Below are 24,847 nucleotides of genomic sequence, written 5' to 3'. Positions count from 1 at the left end.
TGGAGGAAAGGAGATATGAGCATTGACGTCATTATGTTTTAACCACTTCAATGGCGGCCATGGTTCTGATAGCTACATTGAAGGAATTCCATTACCACTTTTTGATGGCTACACTGAAGGAATTCCCTTACCACTTTTTGATTGACAGCTACACTGAAGGAATTCCCTTATCACTGAAGCCACTCAGGAGTGCCCTAGTCTCAAATTTTTGGAAGAAGTATTTTGAAAGGACAAACAAAAACTAACGTGTGCCAAAGCATGCATCTTATTCAATCTCACATTGTCAAGTTTATCAACCAAAAACATCAATGGAAAGAAAAAAAAAACCAAACACCGAGAAGGGAAAGACTGGATTTACACATGCAGACCCACATCTGCACCCACAATCACACGCTAGCATGTCACCACTGTTTACAAGCAAGGGAAGCTGAGAGTTAAGTGAGAGGGGTAATCAAACGCCAGCGTATGTTGTTTGTGCGCTGTTTATGTGACCAGTCATTATTAAAGTTTATCATATTTTAATTATACCAGTTTATGATCGTTAAATACACACACACTCACACACACACACACACACGCACGCACGCACGCACACACGCACACAGCGATAGAACAAACGTGCTTCAACACCGAGGTCCCATCCAGAACAATACTGAAAGCATTTCTCCAGTGCAGGAGAAAGTGTTCATAACCTCACAATGGCGCTGAACTCTGCAGTTCCTTCTCTGATGCTGTATGGCTTGGATGCTATGCAAACGAGAAAGAAAGAAAGAAGAAGGAAGAGAAAAAAGAGTGTGTGTATAGAATTCTGTCGAGAAAAGTGAGGCACACTAGAGGAGCTATTGAAAGTTTGACATCTGTTTATCTGTTTATAGTGATGGCAAGATCACTCATATTAATTCTTGTTTAAAATGCCATATGAAGGGAAGACATTTGTGCAAACAAGAGTCATATTTGAATTGTAGATCATGTCTTCACCATCTGTGAGAGCTGATGGTGTTGCAAAATTAATGTGTTAATGAAATCACAATAATTTCTCCAAAGTAATGGGCTCTGAAGCCGAGAATGACTATTTTTTGAACTTTGGTGTCTAGTGATTTCCAATTGGGAAAGGCTCTGAGTCTTTAATTAGCTCCGCAGCCCAGCTCTGAAATAAATTTGGTGATCTCTTTCTTTTGCCAGGAGTAGATCTGAAGGGGGCGGGGTGGAAGCCATAACAACTTTTGGAAAATGTTCTCTGGTGTTTGAAAAGTTGTTAAATAAGACCGCCTGCCAAGAAATGTCACCAAAAATTCTGACTGCTGAGAAAGAGTGGGCAAACAGCTCAAAAAATAATTCTAGCTTGCTGCAACATCACAGGTTGGGAGAACTAAACCTCACACAGACTTCATGCCTAAGTCCAAGTTGCTCCTTGGAAGGCAGACATAAGGGTGTTCAGCACTTTAACGCTGTTGGTTAGAACAGCACACCCTTTCCAACCATGTTACTGGATACAGTCAATAGCACAGAGTGATTTTACATAAATTAGGGGGATTGTAAGAGGTTATGTTGCTTGCATGACCATTGAACTGTCTGGAGATTCCTTTCTTCCAGCATTATTTAGATGTGTGTTTCTGGTGAGCCTGTTAGGTAAGTGGAACTCTGAAGGCAAGTATATTAAGTAAGTGTACTGGGCAGGTGCACTCTGTCTTGTCCGAGCCATCTTCAAGTCATTTTTACACTGTTAGTATCTTTTTTTAAGAAAAAAAAGGATTACTATTTTGAAGATCCTATTTGTAAAGTAAATTCATCATTTTGCAAACATTTCAGAAATTTACCCTTTAAAAGGAACCCTTTCAACTATCTGACAAGTTATGATAAAATTTGAAAGAGCCTTTATATGAAACATGAACGCCATCTGCCCAAGAAAGCTTATCTTACCTGTTGTGGTTTTTATTGCTGTGTTGTAGGTGTGTGACTGGTGTAAACACATAAGGCATACAAAAGAATACCTGGATTTTGGGGACGGGGAAAGAAGGCTTCAGTTCTGCAGTGCAAAATGTCTCAATCAATACAAAATGGACATTTTCTACAAAGAGACACAGGCCAATCTTCCAGCTGGGCTGTGCAGCACATTACACCCTCACATGGAAAGTAAAGCCGAAGGCACCGGGGTGCAGCTGCTCACTCCAGACTCTTGGAATATCCCGCTAACAGATGCTCGGAGGAAGGCTCCCTCCCCGGTGGCTGCAGCTGGCCAAAGCCAGGGCCCTGGCCCATCCTCGTCCACCACCGTCTCTCCATCTGACACTGCCAACTGCTCTGTCACTAAAATCCCCACGCCAGTGCCCAAGTCCCTCCCCATCAGCGAGACTCCAAGCATCCCTCCTGTCTCGGTCCAGCCACCTGCCAACATTGGACCTCCGCTGGGCGTCCCGCCTCGCAGCCCTCCCATGGTGATGACCAACCGCGGCCCGGTGCCGCTGCCCATCTTCATGGAGCAGCAGATCATACAGCAGATCCGCCCGCCCTTCATCCGCGGGCCCCCTCACCATGCCTCCAACCCCAACAGCCCCCTGTCCAACCCTATGCTCCCGGGCATTGGGCCTCCGCCGGGTGGCCCCAGGAACCTGGGCCCCACTTCCAGCCCCATGCACCGGCCCATGCTATCACCCCACATCCACCCCCCAAGCACCCCTACCATGCCTGGGAACCCCCCGGGACTGCTGCCCCCGCCGCCCCCCGGCGCGCCCTTGCCCAGCCTTCCTTTCCCTCCGGTAAGCATGATGCCAAACGGCCCGATGCCGGTGCCCCAGATGATGAACTTCGGGCTGCCGTCGCTTGCCCCGCTGGTGCCGCCCCCCACGCTGCTCGTGCCGTACCCAGTGATCGTGCCCCTGCCGGTGCCCATCCCTATCCCTATCCCCATTCCCCACGTCAACGATTCCAAGCCCCCCAACGGATTCTCCAGCAACGGGGAGAGCTTCGTTCCGAGCGCCCCGGGCGACTCGGCGGCGGCGGGAGGCAAGTCGGGCGGACGCTCCCTGTCTCCGCGGGACTCCAAGCAGGGCTCGTCCAAGTCGGCCGACTCGCCGCCGGGAAGCTCCGGCCAGGCTCTGAGCCTGGCGCCCGCGGAGCGCGGCCGTGGGGAGGTGGTGGACCTGACTCGGCGCGCCGGCAGCCCCGTGGGCGCGGGAGGCCAGCCGGGCTTCGCGGGCGTGCTGCACGGCCCGCAGGACGGCGTCATCGACCTGACAGTGGGCCACCGCGCCCGGCTGCACAACGTGATCCACCGCGCGCTGCACGCGCACGTCAAGGCGGAGCGAGAGCCGGGCGCCGCGGAGCGCAGGACCTGCGGCGGCTGCAGGGACGGCCACTGCAGCCCGCCCGCCGCCGGCGACCCGGGCCCGGGCGCCCCCGCGGGTCCCGAGGCTGCCGCCGCCTGCAACGTCATCGTGAACGGCACCCGTGGCGCCCCGGCCGAGGCCAAGGGCGCAGAGCCCCCTCCCGAGCAGCCACCGCCCCCCGCGCCACCCAAAAAGCTGCTGTCGCCCGAGGAGCCCGCGGTGAACGAGCTGGAGTCTGTCAAGGAGAACAACTGCTCTTCCAGCTGCCACCTGGACGGGGAGGCGACCAAAAAGCTGATGGGGGAGGAGGCCCTGGCGGGGGGCGACAAGTCGGACCCGAACCTCAATAACCCAGCGGACGAGGACCACGCCTATGCTCTGCGGATGCTGCCCAAGACCGGCTGCGTGATCCAGCCTGTGCCAAAACCCACGGAGAAGGCTGCCATGGCGCCGTGCGTCATCTCCTCGCCCATGCTCAGCGCAGGCCCTGAGGACCTGGAGCCGCCGCTGAAAAGGAGGTGCCTCCGAATTAGAAACCAGAATAAGTAAAAGGTTTGTATGTCCACCTGGGCGCTCCTCCAAGAGCCAATGCCCCTTGCCTTGCTTCTTAGAAGGCGGAAGTGAGATGTAGCCATCACGACCCTGTCCCTTACGTGCACTTTGTGTGGCCAGGTACCATCAACTTGATCCCACACCTATGACACCTGGCAGTGTTTAGTACATCATTACTAAGTGCCACGATCAATCAAGCCCTTCAGCCTAAGTTGAAAACACACTCTTTTGTTACACGTTTGTTTTCTTCTTATTATTGGGTTTATACCTAATTTACCCCACTGGAAACGGGGAGGAGGAGATGTGGAAGGGAAGATTACTTCAGGTATCTTAGTGTTCAGTTATGAGGTTGCAGGGCAATATTGAAATGTCCGGGGAACCCCTCAGGTGGACAAACATCTGGAGCTGGTGGCCTGCTTGGCCAACTCTTACCCTAGCTTGTCAAGATGGCAATAGGAGCCCATCTGTGGGCTAAAATTAAAAACTAACCTTCCTCCCAACCTGCCATGTCCCCCTTTAGGATTCAGTGGCTGAGCTAGTGATTCACTTCTACATACAGTCCTTGATGGGGTAGGAGGGCCCATCTCTGGCCATGTATGATTTCTGAATCCTAAGCCACTGAGGGTGAGATGGTGGGGACCACATGTGAGCCACTGTGGTGACTCCTCCTGCCAATCCTAGTGAAGTAGGTGTTTCCATTGCTGTGAAGAGACGCCATGATCACAGCAACTCTTGCAAAGGAAAAACATTTCACTGGAGTGGCTTACATTTCCAGAGGTTTAGTCTGTTACTATCATGGTGTGACGTGGTGTGCAGGCAGACATGGTGCTGGAGAAGTAGCCATATCCTACATCTTGACTTGCAGGCAACAGGAAGTGAGCTGAGGGTCACACTGAGTGAAGCTTGAGCAGCAAAGGAGAACTCAAAGCCCGCCCCCACAGTGACGCACTTCCTCCAACAAGGCCACACCTACTCCAACAAAGCTACTTCCTCATAGTGCCACGCCCTTTGGGGGCCATTTTCTTTCAAACCACAACAGTAGACATTAGAAGCATACTGCCAGAAGGAAGCTGTGGTTTAGAGATTTTTGCTCGGTCAGAGCTGGTCAGTGGGAGCCCCGTTGTTGATTTCAGGCCTGTCCACCCAAACTCAGAATGTGAGCCTTCTCATCTACCCAAGCAGACAACAAGCCAAATCTTCAGTTGTTTATTAACCATTTATAGAAAGGAAAAGAGAAATGGGCATTCCTCCAGCACTTAACTGCTCCCCCTTGGGGCTGGGGACACACAGAAGATTGTTCCACTGAGCTGCCTCAAGGCAGGTACTGTCCTGTTGTGAGGGATGTAACCCAGGCAGGAAGGGGTCCTGGAGTAGGGGAGGCAAGAAGAGTATTCTCCACACTGGCGTGCACAGGCTCTTCTGAGTGTTTTTCCACTGGTATTTCTTTGTAGCTAGATCCATAAAACAATTCTCTTCATTCTCTTGGTGGAGAAACAGAGATACATAGAACAATTATATTCATTATCCTGGTGGAGAAACAGATACACAGAACAATTATCTTCATTCTCCTAGTGGAGAAACAGATACATAGAACAATTATCTTCATTCTCCTAGTGGAGAAACAGGATTGGGGAACTTGACCAAGACTACCTAACCTGTGAGCAGAGTTGTGATTCAAATCCAAGCTGTGAACTCCAAAGCTAAATTTCCTTTAAGTCACAGTGAGAGAATCAGCTAACGAGTTCTTCCATCACTGTATTTACAAAAATTCCCTTATTACCTGGGAGCAGAGTTCATGAAACATGACAAGCCTCTACTTACCAGCTTCCCCAGTTTTTCATCCTTGCTTTTCCAGCCACAGACACAATTCTAGGCCACCAACCTGCTGCTTCATGGTGGGGGACCTCACTTCCAGCCAGAGGCTTGAGTGGAAGCCCTGAACCAGAGCAGAAGGCATGTTGCCTAGCGTGAGCATCTTCTCTTGGCCACCATGGTCTGAGGGCTCCTTTTCTACGGGTGGCTTTGCCAGTGGGGGCAGAACACCAGAAGTGACGTCACCATTCCTTCCCAATTAGCGCTACAATTCCTGCAGGCTGAAGACAGGTGGCCTTTCTCATAGGAACCTCAACTGAAAAGGCCCCAGATAATTTAACCTGCTTGACATTGCTTCCAGTGAAGGGTTGATGTGACAGAAAGAGCCAAACAAACAAAGAAAGCACCTCTAGAAAGCACTGGGAGACGTCATTTACACACATTCAAGGTGTTAAGGGAAGGATGTGGGGGGTGAAAGAGGTCACTGCCATTACTGTGGTGAGAAGTGACCAGGACAGGAGGACAGTCATATAAGCTAGCTAAAGACCAACAGATCGTTAAAAGCACAGCTGTATGAATGACTGGGTGATCTACGTTTCTGAATGAGTAATCAGGTGAGGGTCTTGTTTGTAGACCAGCATCACTACTAAAAAATGTTAACTTAGCCTTAGCCAATTCTAGAAGACGGTGTGACCAAATTGCCTCTTAACACTTGCGACAGGAGAATCCTTTTTAGGATGGGTCCCCCAAGAAGTTACAGCTCTTTTTGAAAGTCAGAAATAGGTTCCATGGGCTGCAGAGAGGAGGCAAAGGAAAAGATTTAAGGAGGGGACCATGTCTCCAGGGAGTCAGCATCCCTCCCATTGGTCACTCTTTGGTCCCACGGGACCTCGCAGCCCAGCTTCCGTCTGCTATAATTCACCCACACCCAGCCTTTCTGATTTCCTAGACACAGGAGCTGCTGGTTTTGCTCTACACCTCCAAGAACTCAGTTTGTTCACGTGGTTGGGGAAATTGGAAATACATCTATTAGCTAAGGACAGAGTAGCTTTTGTGCCATAATAATGAACACACTTTGGAAACAAGTTAAAGCTAAATGAATAAATGAATAAATGAATAAATGAATAAATGAATAAATGAATAAATAAATAAATAAATAAATAAATAAATAAATAAATAAATAAATAAATAAAGGGCTGGGGAGATGCCTCAGTGGGTGAAGTGCTTGTCACCCAAGCACAAGGGTCCCCAGCACCATGTAAAAAGTGAAGCGCCATGATACTAACCTGTAATGCCGCAGTGGGAGACAGAGACGGGAGGATCCCAGGGTCTTGCTGGACACCCGCTGTAGCTAAATCAGTCCTCTCAAGGTTAAGCAAATGGCACCATCTCAAAAAATAAAATCGGACATGAATGAGGACTATTTCAACCTCTGGTACCCGTATCTCACACACACACACACACACACACACACACACACACACACACACACACACACTATGACAAGACAGGCTTTGAGGCGCGTGTGAGGCTGCCCCACATACTTTTTGTGATGCATCCCAGGATGGCTCCTAGAGGGGCTGTACCTGCACAGTGCTCTTCATTCTTTTCACCAGGTCCACCTTTCTCCTACCAGACCGCGATTTTAAAGAGCATGTTCTGAAACCAGCAAGCCGGCTACATTTGCCTTCAAAGAACGCTACACATTTGTTAGATTTTTTGCAAATTGCAGCCTCCCTCTCCCATCTTGAAATTATTCTGTTCCTGCTTTCCTGACTCCATTCATTCTTGTCTGTTCAGATGGCTACAAATGATCTCAACAGGCAGATGTTTCTCCCAGATGCAGAACTGATTAAGTTTAGCTGAAGATTTTTAAAAGGTTGTAAACTCCCTTTTATCTCTACTGTTTATAGATCTGGATACCAGTCCTGCAGCTTCGGTAGCTAGGGGAAAAAAAATCCTCCAAATAATAAGGAAAACAATGTATAAACACTGTTCAAACTATTGTATCCACAAAGAATTCCATTTATAAATGGAATAGTCCCTTCTTTGTTTTTGTCTGGAAGCTTGGTGGATAGCTGTTTGTACTCTTACGTTTTCCAAATTCCTACAGTTTATACTTGTTTATGGTACATCGGGGAGTTCAGAGTAACCATGTGTAAATTTTTGAAGATATTCTAAGAAAATATCCCCATTCCTCCATTTTCCAAGGAAATAACATATTTTTAAACAAAATAATCAATGGAAAAAATGAAGACCAGGAATAACCCTTTCACTCCCATTCTTTATGTTCTCCTGGAGCAGAAGAACCATCGTAGTTTTGTGCCGTAATAATGAACACACTTTGGAAACAAGTTAAAGCTAAATAAATAAATAAATAAATAAATAAAGGGCTGGGGCGATGCCCCACCCCCATGGCTCTCTAGTCTCTTACACGTTTCTAGAAATACTCCTCCCTGCTCGGTGGTGGAGGCTCCACTTTGCATCTGGAGAAAGCTTGAGGAGAGTCATGTGATCTGGGCTTCTCGGAGCTTAGTCTGATCATTGTGCTAGGGCCCCCAAATCACTGTTTCAAAGCACAGGGGAAGCCAAAGGGTGGGAAGTGCTGGTTGCAGGTTTTGTTTCTCATACTGAGAAATCCAAAAGAACAGGAATCCAAGAGGACAGAGTCTCTGGGAGGAAGTGAGAAAGAAAGTCAAAATAAGGGGTGCCCACGTTTAAAGAAAAGAACAACAGCGCAAGGAGAGGAAATGGGGCATCTTCAGTATTTCATGACTAGACGTATTCCCTGGGTGACAGTCCTTGAGTTCAAGGTTATCCTCTCTCCAAATGAGTGCTTGGCTGCGTGGTTCTAGATGGAAGTGCTGTAGGATGTCTTTCAGTATGCCGTGAGTGTGTGTTGCTCTGATTGGTTGATAAATAAAGCTGCATTGGCCTATGGCAAGGGAGCTTAGAGGCAAGTGGGAAATATACGGAGAGAAGAAAGAGAGGAGTGAGAGACGCCAGCCACCGCAAAAGGAGAAAGAAGCAAGATGCCAGCAGACTGGTAACGCCACGGCCATGTGGCAAAACATAGATTAATAGAAATGGGTTAATTTAGGATGAAAGAGCTAGCTAGTAAGAAGCCTGAGCCATAGGCCATATAATTTGCAATTAATACTAAGCCTCTAAATGATTATTTTTATAAGGGGCTGCAGGACCACAAGGCCAGGTGGGACCTGAAAAAAACTGTAAAGCTACATGGAAGTTTGACAGAGAGCCGCCAGGTTGATTCGTATGCACCTAGAACTAGTGAGCAATTAGGAGAGCTGGCTTCAGCCTTTGGAAATCACAGTGGCAAGATGAGGCACAAAAATACTTTATTCAATGAACTCCGGCCGCCTGCACCCTCAGTACCAGGGTTTTGAAGAGGAAGGATCGACACTGTGTAGTGAGGCGCTGCTGGAATATGGGGATAACATGTATGAGCAGGCACCTAGTGCTTTGGGCTGCAGCCTGTCACTGGAGCAGTGCTAGACTGAATCCAGCAAGAGAAACAGCTGATGCATAGCCTTGCAAGAAGGACCCACTCCCTCCATCCTTTAAGTGCCCACTCCCGAGATCTTCTAGCCCAAGTGGCAGAGGATTATCTTGCCTTGTTAGTAAACAATATCTGGAACTAGAGGTTTTCTTGTCGCTCCAAGAAAGCTGAGTTAATTATCCAGTTAAAAACGAGAATTCGTTTTTGGCAATTTTTGCCATGGACCTAACGTCACAAAGCCAACACCCTCCTCTCTCCAGACTCCCCTCTCTGGAGATCCTGCCAGGGATGGGAAGGCTGTTCACTTTCCTGCACCATGTCCTGGATGGCATTCTCTGCCTCCTCCAGTTCCCACATTAGTGCATTTCACCCCCGGGTGGATGCTAAGGAGGTGCGTTTGTGTGTGTGTAAATTATTTTAGGTGATTCAAAAGGCATAAGGGCAGTTCATTCAGACAGAGAGAGAAACAGTTCGGTATGGGCTGTGTGTAATGGGGCCAGTCAAATGGCAGCTCTAAATACTGAGCAGGTGGTACTCTTCTTCAGACAGCACCGATCTGAGAAAAGGAGGGAAGAGTGAACTCAGAATTGAGAATTCATGGCCAGCAGCGGGGTGGGAACAAGATATTTTCAAATTTTTAGAAATTTTTTCTTTTTTCTTTTTCCTTTCTCTCTCTCTCTCTCTCTCTCTCTCTCTCTCTCTCTTCCTCTCTCCCTCCCTCCCTCCTTACTTTCTCTCTCTCTTTCTTTCTTTTTTTCTTTTTTCTGACAGAGAGTTTCTCTGTGTAGCCCTGGATGTCCTGGAACTAGCTCTGTAGACCAGGCTGGCCTCTAACTCACAGAAATCCATCTGCCTCTGCTGGGATTAAAGGCATGAGCTATCACCGCCCGGCTAGAAATGTGTTTTTATGTGTAAAGATGTTTTGCCTGCATGTATGTCTGTGCACCACATGTGTGTAAGTGCCCGTGGATGCCAGAAGGCAGCATCAAATTCCCTTGGGACTGGAGTTACAGGTGGTTGTGAGCTGCCATGTGTGTGCTGGGAACTGGACACCAGTCCTCTGGAAGAGCAGCCAGTGCTCTTGACCATGGAGTCATCTCTCCAGCCCCAACACAGATTATTTTAAGGTCCATTTAGAAAACGCTATTTAAGATGATTAGAGCAAAATCAAACTACAAGACAAACGTTGGGATTAACAGCTAGTGTTCTCAATAGTTTCTGAGTGTCCACCTAGTTATTCTCGAGTTGCCCAAGCGTGCAGCCCTGTGCGAGGAGGTAAGCCTGAGAGCCGAACAGCATTCGTGCAGCCCCGGATCAGGACTATGACAAATCCAAACTTGGCTGTACCCACTGTTGTCTCAACATTGTCCCTTCAAACCTCCGATGACAAGCTGTGCTTTGCTTTGGGTAAAGCAGAAAGCAAAGAGGTGATTGCTGGTGTTTAAAGAATCAAAGGTGAAAAGACGCTTAGAAACTCATTTGGTAGGAGTTAGCCCTAACGTCCAAAAGTCCGTCTCTCTCCCTGGTGCAGCTCCCTTCCCCAGCCAAAGACTGTCTTGACAATGAATGGCGTTCCCATCTAGCATGGGTGTTGTGATAGCCTCCTGGCAGCTGCCTTGTTCTCCAAGTATTTCTAAAATGTTACAATCTTACACTTGAGACAACCCACAATAACAAACTATCTAGAAGCCGAGCAGCTAGGCTGCATCTGGTGAAGAAGGAGAACCCCGTATTTTTATCCTTCCTTTCCTGCTTTACAAATTCAGACTGTAACAGGATCGTTTTCTAAAGGAATCTATACGCGCATGCTTTAAAAATTGTGTAAATTGGGTGTTGTGTGAGCAAGAATGATCAGGTTTAAGTTTCCCTGCGAGGTTCTACATGCCATCAACAAGCCCTTTTGATATTTTAAACCTATATTTAGAGTAATTTCAAGATATTTGGAGCACGTGTGGTTAAATGTAAAACTTTGTCATTACGATTTGTTAGATGCTTATACTTTAAATATTTATAAGCCGTTTTTAAGGGCTTGATCCAAAAGCCATCTCCCATGGAATACTGTAATTGCGTGGTATCCAAGCACCATTATGGAAGATTCGGGAAAGTCGTTGCATGCAGGCACATTCTTCCTGCTTTTCTGGTTTTAATTCAAATGCCATTCTTAGTGGATTCAGCTTCTTCTTCTTCTTCTTCTTCTTCTTCTTCTTCTTCTTCTTCTTCTTCTCCTCCTCCTCCTCCTCCTCCTCCTCCTCCTCCTCCTCCTCCTCCTCCTCCTCCTCCTTCTTTTTAATGTGTTAAAACTCTTAAACAGGATTGGTTGTCTGCTATTAAAAAGGATAATCTCCCAGTACTCAAAAGGTAAACTCTTCTAACTTGAACCAAGTTGAGTTCACTTCTCCTGAGCGGGGTTGGTGAAGGTCCCCTCAGAGGGTCAGGTCTCGCTCTGTATCCAGCTGAGCTTGAAGCAACAGAATCTTCCTCCAAAACGTTTCAGGGGCAACTTGTTGGTGGAGAGAATGGATTCTTTCCTCTGGAAGGTGAGACTTAGCAGCCTTTGTTAGCAGGAGCCTGTTTGGGCAGTTAGAAAAAGAGGAAGGGGAGAGTGCCTTCCAAACTCACAATCCACTTAAGCTTCAGAGGTCATAAATCGCAGACTGATCACATGCCTCTGGGGCTCACACTCGTTTATGGCTAGCAAAATACAACCTTCTGGTAAGGACGGAGGGAAAAGAAGGCTTAAGAAGGCTCATAAACCTGCCGGGACATCTATTAGCGCTTACCAAACAGGGTTTTCATGAGCTAAGTGTAAATGAGTCAGAAACATATAGATAGAGTTTCTTTTAAAATACACATGGGTTTAAAAAGTAAAGCCAAAGTGCTTGGCAAAATAAGGCTTGGTTTTAGCCAAACCCCAGACGTTTTTTCAAAATAGTTCTAGAGTTTGCCAAACCAAAAATATACCCAGGTCCCTCCATTTCTCCCATTTGATATGATGACATCATAAACATGGGACTTAATGGCTATTTTCATATCCTCTAAGGTTTGACCAATGTGAATCTCAAATACTGACTGAAAAACTATGAAAAGTTTGAGTGGACTAGCCTTATGACTCGTACTGAAGAGCAGGGCTACTAGCTCAAGGTCTCCTGGTTTTGAGAGCATTTCCTACTCACCAGCGGGCACCTTGTTGTATGTCTCAGCTCTGTGTGTTTGTGTGTATATGTGTGCTATCTTTTGTACAGAAATAACTTTTTGTTTTGGTTTTCAAGACAGGATCTCATGGAGTCCAGGCTGGCCTCAAACTCTCTAGGCAGCTGAGGGTGACTTTAAACTCCTGATCCCCGGAGCTCTTCCCCGCAAGTGCTGGGATAACAGAATGCCCAGTTTATACAGTGTTAGGCTTTCATGTGTGCTAGGCAAGCATTTACCAACTGAGCAACATCCCCAGCCCCTAGGAGTAAAAATTTTAAAAATCCTTTATTTGATATTTAATTTGAACTTAATTTATATATTGCAGTCCATAAAACACATTACTGTTATATCCAAAAAGACGGAGGGAGGCAGTTCTTTTTGCTTATTTTCATTGTTCAGAGACAATCTTCACTTCCCCGGAAGATAAAACACCCATTTCCCACTAGCAAATGTCTAATGCTTTCTTACTGTGGTTATTCTGTTAATAAAGCATGGAGAGAGAAATAGAGAAAAATAGGGGAGATTTGGGGGTCCTTATCTGGGGAGAGTTAAAAGAGGCAAGAAATAGCCGAGGTCACTTTTAGAGGCACCGTGGAGAACGTGCAAGCCCACATGATATGCAAATGTTGGCTTCATGGAAGAAGAAGCTGGGGCCAAGTTCCTGCTGCTGTTCTAACTTCCTGCTTGGGGTCAGACACAGTGGACATTATTGAGCAACTCAGTGAGAAGGGTCTCTTGATGGCGCTGTTTAAAGCATATGAATTCAGTTGACTTCTCGACCCAAGAAAGGACAGAGGCTAGTGGGCAGGGCTGGAGGCTGGAGGGAGGCAGCCGGATGTCAAGACACAGGTATCTCCGGCACGGGGCTGCACCACAGAGGGTGGAGGGGAGCGAGGAGGAGAATGAGATGGGGACAGTAGGTGGCGGGATTGGTTTTGGTTGTGGTAGTGACTATAATTACTGTGACCTGGTGCAGAGGAGTGATGATGAGATCTGTGTTTGAGGGAAATTACTTTAGCAACTGTCCATAGACTGAAAGGAAGCAAGAGAAACCTGGCCTCGCTGATCTTGGAATCCCGATGACAGCTAATTACCAGCCGTGGGTGTTATCACTAGAGGGTGAGAGTCATTGGCTGCCATGTCTGTGTCTTATAGGTGAAGCCATCATAGCAGAGCAGTGGAGAACCTTCCTTGTCCCAGGTAGGCCTAAGGTGACTTCGTGGCTCTGGTAGATGACAATCCCACAGCCAATGGGCATTCTGTGCTCAAAAAAGGGTATGCTGATGGGCCTTAGGTTGTCATGGAAACAGGAGTTCTACATCCCAGCCCACCCCAGCAGCAATGAGCTGAGGTCAGCTGGGTAAGGCATGATGTGGAATATTGTCTGGCAGGCTTGATTTGTTTGGGGAAGTTAAGAATATTAGAGGCTGTGCAGAAGTCAGGGATGTTCTAGACACAGACCTCCCTGTTGAGAGCCAGGAAGCCTACAGGGACACCCAGTGATGCCCAGCCTCCTAGCCTCGGTCTGAAGGACAGTAGAAAGGCTCCAGGGAAGGGCAGGGTGGGACTGTTAACTCTCAGACACCTACAGACATTTTCTGGGAAACTGAGTCAAAGGAGTTTGGCCATCTGTTAGAGATGCTCTTTAATCTATTTTCACCTCACAGGCTGTAGCCCCGAAGCCTCTACCTGAGGTAAAAGCAGACTCCTGGTAGAGAAGGGAGGTAATAGCATGGTTTTGTGGGTAAAAACTTGATTCAAGCCTCAGAGGATCCATTTACTAGGAGGAAGAAGTGACTTCAGCTCTGTGAGCTCCCTCAGTGTGTCAGGGCAAGATTTCAGTGAGGGGCGGGTAAGGGAACATGTGAAGAGTAGGTGCCCAACTAGTAAGATTAGTAATAACACATCACACGCAATTACATGTAATTCTGTGTAAACAGTGAACGATGCTGGGGGCTGGCTTCAGAGACTCCATGCAGAGCCGTTGGATGTGTCCCGTGTGTAAAAGTGAAGCAGTGACCCCCCAACCCCATGGAGCCACCAGGCCCCGTGAGCTCCCAGGCTCAGACACACGCTTACTACAAACGTGCCCCTGTGGCTCTGCGGTCCAGAATGTCTGTCACCGGGGGCGCTCTGGAAAACAGGTATTTTCCATGTTGTCCTGCTCAGACGTTAGAGGAGACGCAGCACAGGTTCCCTAGAGGAGACGCAGCACAGGTTCCCATCAGATGGCTCATGCCACCTGGAGGACAGGCTGAGACAAGAAGCGACTGTTCAAGGTCATTTAGAACCGGAGTCCTCATCTGCCTTCCTTCCCTTCCCGGACACCGGATCTGATCAAAGCTGCTTAAGTTACACACCCTGGGCCAAGCACCAGGGTCACATTTTGCCAACCCCCTGCATGGCAGTCTCACACTGGGTAGCTTCGTTCAGGGAGAAATTAGGCAGAAATGCACATCCGGGCTCAAGGGTCGCAAGGCTGAGGAAAATCGGCCATGAACCACACGCCCCGTCTTTGCTGAGCACACGGGAATCAGATTTCTTGATCTTACTTTTTATAGTGCTGTTCTCACTAATCTGAGGCTTTCTCCCTCTCTGCTACTGGTCGTAAGGAATAAATAAAGCCTGGGAAAATTGCTTTTCTAAACCTTACCCAAAGTCTTAAAATCTGCCGTGAGTCCTGGGGCCACACGTGACTACTTTTCCCCTTCAGTGTCCCTTATCTGTCACCTAGAGTGCCTATGTTCAGATAGCACTCGCAGGCTCAACCTTGACACAACCAGCATCTGCCTTTTTTGTCCAAGGCAGAATTTTGGCAACGGCTTTCCAAGATCCTGAGGTGGAAATCAGAGGAGTCACTCAGTCCCTCTAGGATTTAGCACATGCAGCAGGACACAGTGACACCTGCTCAGATTGTCACAGAGGGTGTGGTGAGCTGTAGGCTGACCCAAGAAGGTCTATCAGCCGGTTATGGGCACTGGGTGGGATGTGAGTGAAAACACAGGGCTTTCTTACCAGAGAACATTTCAGAGCTTTTGTGTGCCAAAGCAAAGGAGCTCAATGGTGCGCATCTCTAGGGCTCCTTCCCGCTCAGACATGACTGACCTCCTCAATGGTCAAGGTAAAAAAAGCAAAGAGATGAACATGGACTGAGGGCAATATCCCCTGTGTTGTTGGTGGGGGGAGGATCGTGGACTTGGGGGTTCTGGAAGCTAGTGACCCCCCAGCAGGTTATCTCCTTAACCTTCCGGGTAAACGGTTTTGTGTGAAATGAAGACAATCGCTGATGCGTTAGCAATGTTGTTTCTGTGTGAAGCAGATGTCTAAGTGAAATAAGGACAAAGTACACTCATTTCCAACTTGGTGTGTTATTGCACATAATCTAGGAGGTGGAGGCAGGAGACTGCGTAGTAAATCTGAGGCCAGCCTGGGCTATATGAGACTTTCTGAAAAACAAAAATAGATGGATGGATGGATGGATGGATGGATGGATGGATGGATGGGTGGGTGGGTAGATAGATATGCAATATACTTGGTTTAAAAAAGTAAATATACGTGTGTAGTAGCATGTCAGAGCAGCAGGGTGAGTGATAAAGTTGAAATCCAGAAGCCAGTGTAGGGCTAAGCTGACGTTTACCTCAACCCCTATGTGCCCTCTAGGAAGAAGGGCTGTTCTTCAAGTATTTTCATTCAATGAGGTATAAGAAAAGAGATGACATCCACTTCAAAGATTAAAAATGTGCAACCTGGTAAAAGTCATTTCAAAAATCTTCACACAGCAATGGTTGGCATAGGAGGTGGGCACGCCTTTGGCAAAGCCTGGTCAAGCTGTATAGCCCTGGCTGTGACGGGGTGGGTGAGGGACCCCTCGCTGGCATCAAGCTCAGAGTTTATCAGCTGCCGCAGGCGGCTCTGTTCATTGACCACAGGGTTCTACCCTTGTGAGTGTCCCAGAATAGCCGCTGCTACCTGAGAGCAGTCTGTCCTCAGGGACTGGTTATTGTCCCAGATAAACAGCGAAGCCTCTGCCAGCACGTAATGGCTGTATTTAACTCTGATAAGTGATGGGCAGCAGTGTTCAAGTGAGTGGATTTCTACTAGGGCCAGAATAATTGGGCAAAGGCAAGCCAGCTTGGCAGTGGGCATTTCTTGTCCATCACAGGGTTGATGCCATGGGGTTTTAGACACCTGGAACAAATATGACAGACAACAGGGGCTTGCCTTCTAAATAAGCAAGACAGGACAGGCCTACTAGATTTTGATTATGCAAATTACAAAGGTATTTAAGAAACGAGGTAAGAGTAAAAATCTGGATATTAGCCTAGATTAAAAGAGGGACACTTCCAGGCAAAGATGACGTCTCACATCACGGAAAGGTTAGCCTGGAACTGTTGGGTTTAAGATGAGACCGGTTTTGTTGTTGTTGGTTTTTCCAGGTCCACACTTACTTTTGGGAGTGGTTGTCTGGACATTTTCTAAAATGCAACAGCATGCATCTTGGGTCGTAACTCAGAGAGGTCATGTTTTGAGAGTGTTAGCATTAAAGAACTTACCAGTGTCAAAGCTCAGTTTTGCTCTCAGCCCTTTGAAAAATGTTATGTGGCAAAGGAAGATGGGTAATTAAATCACATTTTCAGTAATGCTTCCCCAGTGAACTTGCCAGGTGGGCAGAGTATCTCTCAGCCATTTCAGTATGCAATTGTCATTCCATGAGAGGCTGTTTCACTCTTCTGGGTAGAAAGGGAAGGCATGAAAAAAAAATAGAGAAGGCATGTCTGGAATTTGAGGACAGCTGGCCACCCATACCCCGTAGAGACCAAGCATGGCAGTTCTAGGATTTGTATATGGGAAATACACAGTACAAGACATGGGCTCGTGTGTGTGTGTGTGTGTGTGTGTGTGTGTGTGTGTGTGTGTGTGTGTGTGTGAGAGATACTCCAGGGAGCATGGATGATATCCTGCCTTTAGACAAACCCATCTTTCAGAGTAAACACAAACTGTAAGGTACAAGTATGGACACTTTCCCAGAATCCTTTGCTTTCAGAGGCACTCCAGAAATCTCTGCCACAGAGGTGTGGATGTGGGTACTCATGTCCACAGCAGCAAAAGAAACTCTTAAACTCTGGACTTGAAGGTCCAGAAAGGGCACCTTCCTTATGCAGTGACAACAGATTAATATCCGTTGCTCAAGGTGCAAGACTGTATATTTGGTACTGACCTTTGTCAAAAGGTCCCCTAATCAGCCTGAGGAAGATGAGGGATGCAGTAGAGAGTCCCACTCAGGCTCCCCTCAGCAAGCCTTGGGGAAGGGCCAGTGAGAAACATATCCAAGAACACACAGGCAGCTAAGATGGGCACCCGGACTGCCTCTCCCGATGCTGACATTTAGGCACTGGGGACAGTTTTTCCACAGGAGTCCTCTGTGCAGCAAAGGTCCCTAGCTTCCTGACATGACCACTTTCTAAATCCCCAAGGCTGTTTCTCCCCTGCTCTTCAGGTCTCCTTACATTACCAACAATGAAAACCAGGAGAGGGAAGCCCACACTGGCCCCCGTGGCACTAACCAGGCTCACGGCCTGGGTCACCAACAAGGGGGCTGCCTGGAGCTAGTGAAAGAGGCTTACTTTAAAACCACCCCCACCCCCACCCCGCTTCAGAAGTTGCCAGCAGAAAGAGACCGCCGCCCTCTGGCCCTTGGGGATGTCCCAGGTGCACACGTGTGCCAAGAGACGAAAGCAAGGGCACACACGGTCTCCTTCGCACACTCTTAAAATAAGCTCCGTGTAAGCAGGCTTGCAAAGTAGCAGGCCCGGGGCTGCAAAAAATAGAACACCATGCAGCTGCACCCTTTGGAACTTGGGGGGAAAACACATATTATTTACCAGACAATAATAGATACCAGCGAATAATAATGATTATTATAGTGTTGGTGATGGCAAGCGCTGTGCTTTGGGTTCCAGAACGGCTCTCATTATAAGCCCGATTTCCCAGTCTCTTATGAAAGCCTAGACATTTCCTCCACATAGGCTGATGCTGGGCATATTTGGTCTTTGTCCAATGGTGATTTGAATACAAAGACACTTATTTGAGAGATATTCCTTCCTCTCCCCCTCCCCCCCACCCCCCCACCCCCCCACCCCCGCTTTGGGTTGTGATTGCATTAAAGAAAAAAACGCTATATACATCACAGAGCAAACAGTTGTAACAATTAAAAATGGTGGTGTCTCCCAGTCACTGGAAGGAAATGTTAAAACCCCTCTTCTTTTCTTTTCCCTTTAAAAGGAAGAATTTGGACGCCCCCACCCCCACCCCCACCCCTGCCTCCCAGCTCCAAGATGTGGTCACTCTTGGTCCCAGGCCCAGAGGTGGGGATATTTCCCGGCCTCCTCAGCAGCCTCTGGGCTGTGCTTGACAGAGCAAAGGAAGTGTCCCCAGGAGAAGTGGCCCTGTGTCTTCTAATCCACTTTTCATTGCTCAGCTCTTTGGCAATCTCCTATGGCTTCTGATGTGCTGCGGTTTCTTGATGGTTTTGTTTTGGTGTCTCATCCTCCAGACAGAAAGGAGGGTTAGGGATGCGAACTCTGCGTTCATGGATAAACATCCGCATATCCAAACCTGTCTGTGCCAAATGAAAAGATTTCCATGGCCTTGTAACTCCTCCCCCGTTGCATATTTGTGGCCTTTTGCATTTTCACTCTGGTTATTTAATATACATATTAAATGCACAGGGGTCTGGTGATTTAATGTGATTTGGGGAACTCAGGCATTTCCTGCCGTGCACACTGAGAATTTCAAACCTTGTTTTTGGCTGATGATTATTATCAGCGCCGTTAACACCAGGATTTGAACAGCAGGGCTCAAAGCACAGCCTTCTGCAGAGTCTTCCCAGCAGGCAGCTGACCTCCCTGCTCTCAGGCTAAAATCCTGGTTTGCACACCTAGAGCGGGTTCTGGGCTCCACAGCCTCCATTTTTCCTTCTAGAAAGTGGAATTGTCATATTTCATCTCTGGGGTTCCCTTCGACTCCTAAATCGTATCACCTCTGTGAGATTATTTGTTCACTATTCTGAGATTTGCAAGCATCAATCTCAATGGTTGTAAAGATGTGTATGAGTCTTGTGTTACCACCTCACATTAGCCAAATTTTACCCTTTATGACAACCACATTTATCGGCGAGGGCCTCTTTGGAGACATAGTGGAAGAAGCTACTTAACTCATTCATTTGACAAAACGGTGGAACACCCATGGCCAGCCAGCCGCTAATGTAGACAGGAGAGGTAGACAGACGCCCAGGCCCGAGCCCTTGGGGACCGCACACTGGGCAGGGCAGGCTCCCAACTGCCTGCTTCTTGGGAATGCCTGATTCTTGGAGAGGCTGTGCTTCAGGCGAAGGGCCTGTTAGCAAACAATGGAAGCCCATAGGATGCAGAGGAGGAGCCTCAAGTATGTGGTGAACGTGGGGGTGGCAAGGAACCAGTTTACAAGTTCGGTTTGACCCCTCTGGCCACGTTCGCTAGGCGTGGGTGGTTTGTTGTCTGCCCATCTTGTGCTCCTGTGTTGCTCTGATGGGAAGAGCTCTCAGTGGCTTACCTTTGACAGGTAGGACCCACAGATGGGGCAGCTGTTTCTTCCAGCTTAGTTACCTCCATAGGAAATTCCGAAGAAAAGGGTATGTGCATGCATGTATGCGTGTGTGCGTGCGTGCGTTTTCTACCAATATGACTTTGTTTACTAATCGTGACTCTCTGAGACCTCAGTCCTCAAACACCGGAGTTAATCTGTGAAGGACAGAAATGAGGTTTGCAGATCTGGGGTCTCTCTATGACCTTGCCTGGCTTTGGAGTGACCCTGGGCGACTCAAAAGACCTCCTGCTGGTTAATCATGTAGTCATGTGGAGGCTTAAAGCTGCTGGTTGCAAAGGATGCTGTGGTCTTTGGGGAGGGCGTGGCCCGCCATGCTCATTATGGTTTCCAAAGAGGGCTCCAGTTTCAGTTGCTCACACAAAGCGGGCAGGACCGATCCTGAGCAGACTGAACGAAGCTCTCTGAGATCATGCTGCTGAGGCCTCAGCTCTGGGACTCCGCTCAGGGTGAACTAGTGCTGGGGGCTGCAGCTCTTTCACTCCTGACTGGGTCTCTGCAGCTTGGCAGGGTGGGAGGAGGCGGGTGGGTGGGGAGAGATTTGGTCCAGTGCATTCTCATGGCTCCTTCTCATCTTTTCCCAGGAACACTCGCTCCCAGGGTACCTTGCATGGTGAGAGGGCGTGGAACAAATCATGTCATGCCATCCAATGACACCAGCTGGTCAGCTCACCACCCCCCTCTGGCTAAATTCAAGCAAATAACACAGCTTCCTGTCATTAAACATCTTGGAGGAAGCAGCCCTCCCTGGTGGCCTCCAGGCCAGAGAAGCCAGCTCGTCTTGGACCCACCAAGCTTGGGCCCAGCATTCCTGCTCCCCCCCATCTCTGCTTCTCCCCAGAGGAACTTAGGGATTTCGCTGGTCGGAAACAAACAAACACTACCAACACGCCACAAGGACCAATGTAGGTATTCTCACCCCATCTTCAAGGCTCTACGGCCGAGGCCGGAAGATGTTAGGGACTGGAAAACAAGAATCTTTTTTAAATCTTTTTAAGAACTGCTGTGGTTTGCTGCTACGATAAGAATTGTGATTTGCTTTTATGGTTTAGGAACAGAACTGTTCACGTTTTGGTGAGGAGAAGGGATGGTGCTGGAGTCCCAAAGCTTCAGATTCGTCTCTACCCCAGCCCACGATGCACTTTTAAATGAAGAGGTAGAATATTTTATTGGCTAATAAACTTTTCATGTTATTTTTTACAAAGGCCACCTTTATCCTTTTTGATGCCATATTTTCAGTGTTACACTTTTATGGCTTTTAATTTTCGATCCGCCAGATGTGAGAAGCAGCATGGATAGTTTATACTGTGGTTTTACAGAGACCGAATGCCAGGAGAACTCGGTAAATGTTTATTCTTCTCAGCTTTCTCTTGAAATGCCCCTAAATAGCGCCCCATTTGGGAACAGAGGAAGAGTGTTGAACTGAAGACCGAAATGCCCTCAAGGTGTAATATAATCTGAGGGGGGGATATTTGCTGGGCGTCAGGAAAGACTCGGATGAAATTTCAACCCTGATGGTTTTCGGAGATCCAGGAAGTCAGTGAGACAATCTTTCTATACGCAGAGTCCTTTCATGATAATTGGAATGGTATGGACGAACCAATGAAAACAAGAGGAAAAGTGAGAAAGATCGCCCGGGATTCTGTTTCACTGTTTGCTTTCTCCTGTCGTGCTGAAGAGAAATGTGCAATTCGATCCTCGGTCAGTGGGTGGAGGATAACAGGGTAGATTTACTTGTGTGCACTTGTACAGTTGTAGTGGGAGTCCAGAAGTCCTCTAGAACATGTGTGCTGGCACTGAGTCCGTGAGACAGTCGTGGAGTGCCCCAGTCTGATGAGTATAGAAAAAAAGAAAAGAAAAGAAAAAAAATTCAAAAAAAAGAAGAAAACCTTAAAAAAAATCAAATCAAATCACCTTGTGATTCAGTGTATCTGTTTACTAACTCAAATAAAAGCAATTGTTCCCTCGGGAGGGGGTCCGGGTGCCCCACCCCTCCAGGCCGCGGAGCCTCAGCAGGAGGGTGGCAGTCATGGTGGGGGGGCTGGCAGGGCTGGTGTCCCCGTGCTTTGCGGCACTGGGGCCGTGGATGCGTGTACATACTGTATTTCTATATACTCTTTGTACAGTCGAGGCAAGCTACTGTCTTACAGGTGCTCCTTATTTATTAGAGCCGCGAGAGCTTGGGGGACACACCTGGCGAGCAAACTCGCTTTTTAAACATGAAGGGGGGCGGGCAGGGGAAGGGAGGCGGGAGGGGGGGGATGCTCACAAGCCCAGGGAGAGATTTATAAAAAGGGAATGAAAAAAACAACTTCCAACAACAAGTTAAACCAGCCAAGAACCCAACACCAAACCCACCTGTGAGGAGGCTGCAGCCCTCTGGGTTCTCCTCTTCCTGCGGTGTCAGATTCATCAGACAAAATAAATCTCTAAGAAACAACAACAGCGCACCTACATGTGCTTACTTGGCTTTTCTCATTATTATGATCATTGTTATGTGCCTTGTTATGGGAAGTACCTCTTCTTGCCCCCTCAGCCCCTGGAAACAGTTTTTAAAACCACATGATGAAGTATGGGGCCGCATGGCCCTGCTGAAGCCACTGTGGATCACGCATCTCTGTGGCCCACACTGCCATCTCAGGGCCAGCTCCTCCCCGCACTGTGACCATTGCGGACGGCATGATGGTGTGTGCACAGTGAGCTCCAGGGCCTGTGAGCTCCGCTGTCCACGTGCCTGAGTCCTGGCCTCAGCTCTGAGACTCTGGCATGTGATGGACATAAGCACTTGCCTTGGGTTCCACTCACAGCACACCCCATCGCCCCCCCCACTTGACCACTTGACCCCACCTCACCCTCTTGCTCTATGGGTTCACGGTGGGGGGGGGACGGGACACTTTGGTTGCATCCTTGCACAGATGGAATGGGTTCATCTGGAAACATCGGAGTTCAACATCAGGAGATTCCTAAGGTAAAACATGCATCAGTTGTGGTTCTAATCAGTGTAAATTGAATCCAGTCCTCAGATTCTGAATGAAAACAACACAACTTCAAACTTAGAAAAGCCACTGGCTCTCCATGATTCCACAACTAGTTAATTTGGTGTGTCAAAAAACAAATGTTCATTAAAACATTAGACACTGTCGACTGATCCTCCAAGTGGCCAGTTCGTGGAGTCTGGATGCCTGCTTTCTTCCTCTTCTGGAGCCTGGAAAGCTCTTGCAGGCTTCCAGTTGAAGGCTCGCATTTATGGAAGTGACTCCATGTGAACTCCACAGTGGCAGGCCTAGTGAGGATAAAGACATGTCAAGACCCGGGGCACCTTGTGTGGCTGTCTGGGTCAAAGCCCCTGATAGCATTATTCATCTAGACTTGGCCATAGAGACAGGCATCCAGGATATTGATCTTGCTTTTGTCTGTCGTCCAAGATTGTCGAGCAAACATTTTGACCCTCCCGGAAACAAAAGGTCCCTTTGTTCCCATGGGAAGAGTCTGTGGCATCTCATTAGCCACCGGTGCCCTTTCCCCCTTCCTCCCTCCTGATCCTGGTGCTCTCTGAATGCATCCCTCTCTCGAGCTGTCAAAACCACATACAGAGAGAACCAGAACAATCATGGAAGCGAGAAGCAGCGGGTGGTAAGCACGTGAACAGGAGCCTCACTTCCTCTTCGTGGCAGCCAGGGAGGAAAGGTCTGTTTTCCTTCATCACATACAGAGGAGCCGGAGCTCAGTGGGTTTAGATACCAGCCAAAGTCACCCACTGGCAAACTGCAAGCCTAGCTAGACCAGCATCTGACCTGGGAGAGTTGCTGACATCCTCAGGAAGAGTCACTTGGACGTCCTTTAAATTTGCAGCAGGGAGCAGTGGTGAGCAGTGGCGCACGCCTTTAATCCTAGCAGAGGCAGGGAGATCTCTGTGAGTTCAAGGCCAGCCTGGTCTACAGAGTGAGTTCCAGGCCAGCCAGAACTATGTAGAGACACACTGTCATAAAAAAGAAAAAAAACAAAACAAACAAACAACAACAACAGCAACAACAAAAACCTACTAGTGATTCAGTTGTATCCGGAAGTGGCCTTTGTTTTAGACCATTGGTGCTCAACCTGTGGTTGGGACCCTTTTGTGAGTCAAATGATGCTCCTACGGGGCCACCTAAGGTCATCAGAAAACACAGATGTTTATATGACGATTTATAACAGTAACAAAATTGCAGTTATGAAGTAGCAACGAAAATAATTTTATGGTTGGGGGTCATCACGCCATGAGGAGCTATACTAAAGGGTCTCAGCATTAGGAAGGTTGAGGACCGCTGTTTTAGACTAAACGGTGGGGTGAGTGATGGGAGGTATTGTCTACAGCAGCTTACTAGAAGTGGAGTAGCACTGTGATTCTATTCTGAGAAGTGCAGCAGGCTGTATTTTTCTTAAAAGTTGTTAAATCCCACGGAGCACACCGCACATGCCTGCTGCCTCAGGCAGACTAGAGGAGAATGACGCTCACGGGCTCTGAAGTCCCAGTGGCTTCTCCTGCTTACCAGGAAGACAGGGCTATGAACAAGCTGGACCACTTCCTGGTCTCACCACAACTTTGCTTGGATGTTTCCTGGGGCTTATATAATTGTACCGGTGGACCCCGCAGTGAAGGTTGAAAGCCAGCTTCCCTCACAGCTGGAGCTACAGGCGGGCCCTGGATGCCAGAGCCACAGGCCCAGCTGAGGCCTAGCAGCCTCCCAGCCCTACCTGTTCCCTCCCCGTGGCCGACCTCACCTACAGCTTGTGTCTGAATTGGGAGACCGGCTCTCTCCCCACG

General features: G+C 48.2%; 1 protein-coding gene and 1 long non-coding RNA gene across 4 annotated transcripts in view; one reads left to right on the top strand and one right to left on the bottom strand.

The window, feature by feature from the left end:
• Positions 1–22,190, top strand: part of Sobp (sine oculis binding protein homolog) — a 166,275-nt gene extending 144,085 nt beyond the window's left edge. For both annotated transcript variants that reach the window (XM_052751547.1, XM_052751546.1), the window contains 2 exons: positions 1,950–3,878; positions 20,628–22,190. In XM_052751547.1, coding sequence (XP_052607507.1) covers positions 1,950–3,875 — 1,926 coding nt within the window. In that variant the 3' untranslated portion in view covers positions 3,876–3,878; positions 20,628–22,190. The remainder of the gene's footprint in view (positions 1–1,949; positions 3,879–20,627) is intronic.
• LOC128118705 (uncharacterized) lies at positions 5,070–13,600 on the bottom strand. Of its 2 annotated transcripts, XR_008221306.1 has the most exons (3): positions 7,277–13,600; positions 6,977–7,079; positions 5,070–6,483 (listed from the first exon to the last, which is right to left on the bottom strand). It is a non-coding gene; the product is annotated as an uncharacterized LOC128118705 (long non-coding RNA). The 2 variants fall into 2 exon arrangements; XR_008221305.1 differs by having other exon boundaries at positions 5,070–7,079.
• Positions 22,191–24,847: the final 2,657 nt, after the last annotated feature.

The sequence above is a fragment of the Peromyscus californicus genome, unplaced genomic scaffold (genome assembly GCF_007827085.1).
Source record: "Peromyscus californicus insignis strain IS unplaced genomic scaffold, ASM782708v3 Scaffold_22__1_contigs__length_63687245, whole genome shotgun sequence".
Taxonomy (NCBI): domain Eukaryota; kingdom Metazoa; phylum Chordata; class Mammalia; order Rodentia; family Cricetidae; genus Peromyscus; species Peromyscus californicus.
Note: the sequence above shows the minus strand (reverse complement) of the source record. Positions and strands in the feature narration are given on the sequence as shown.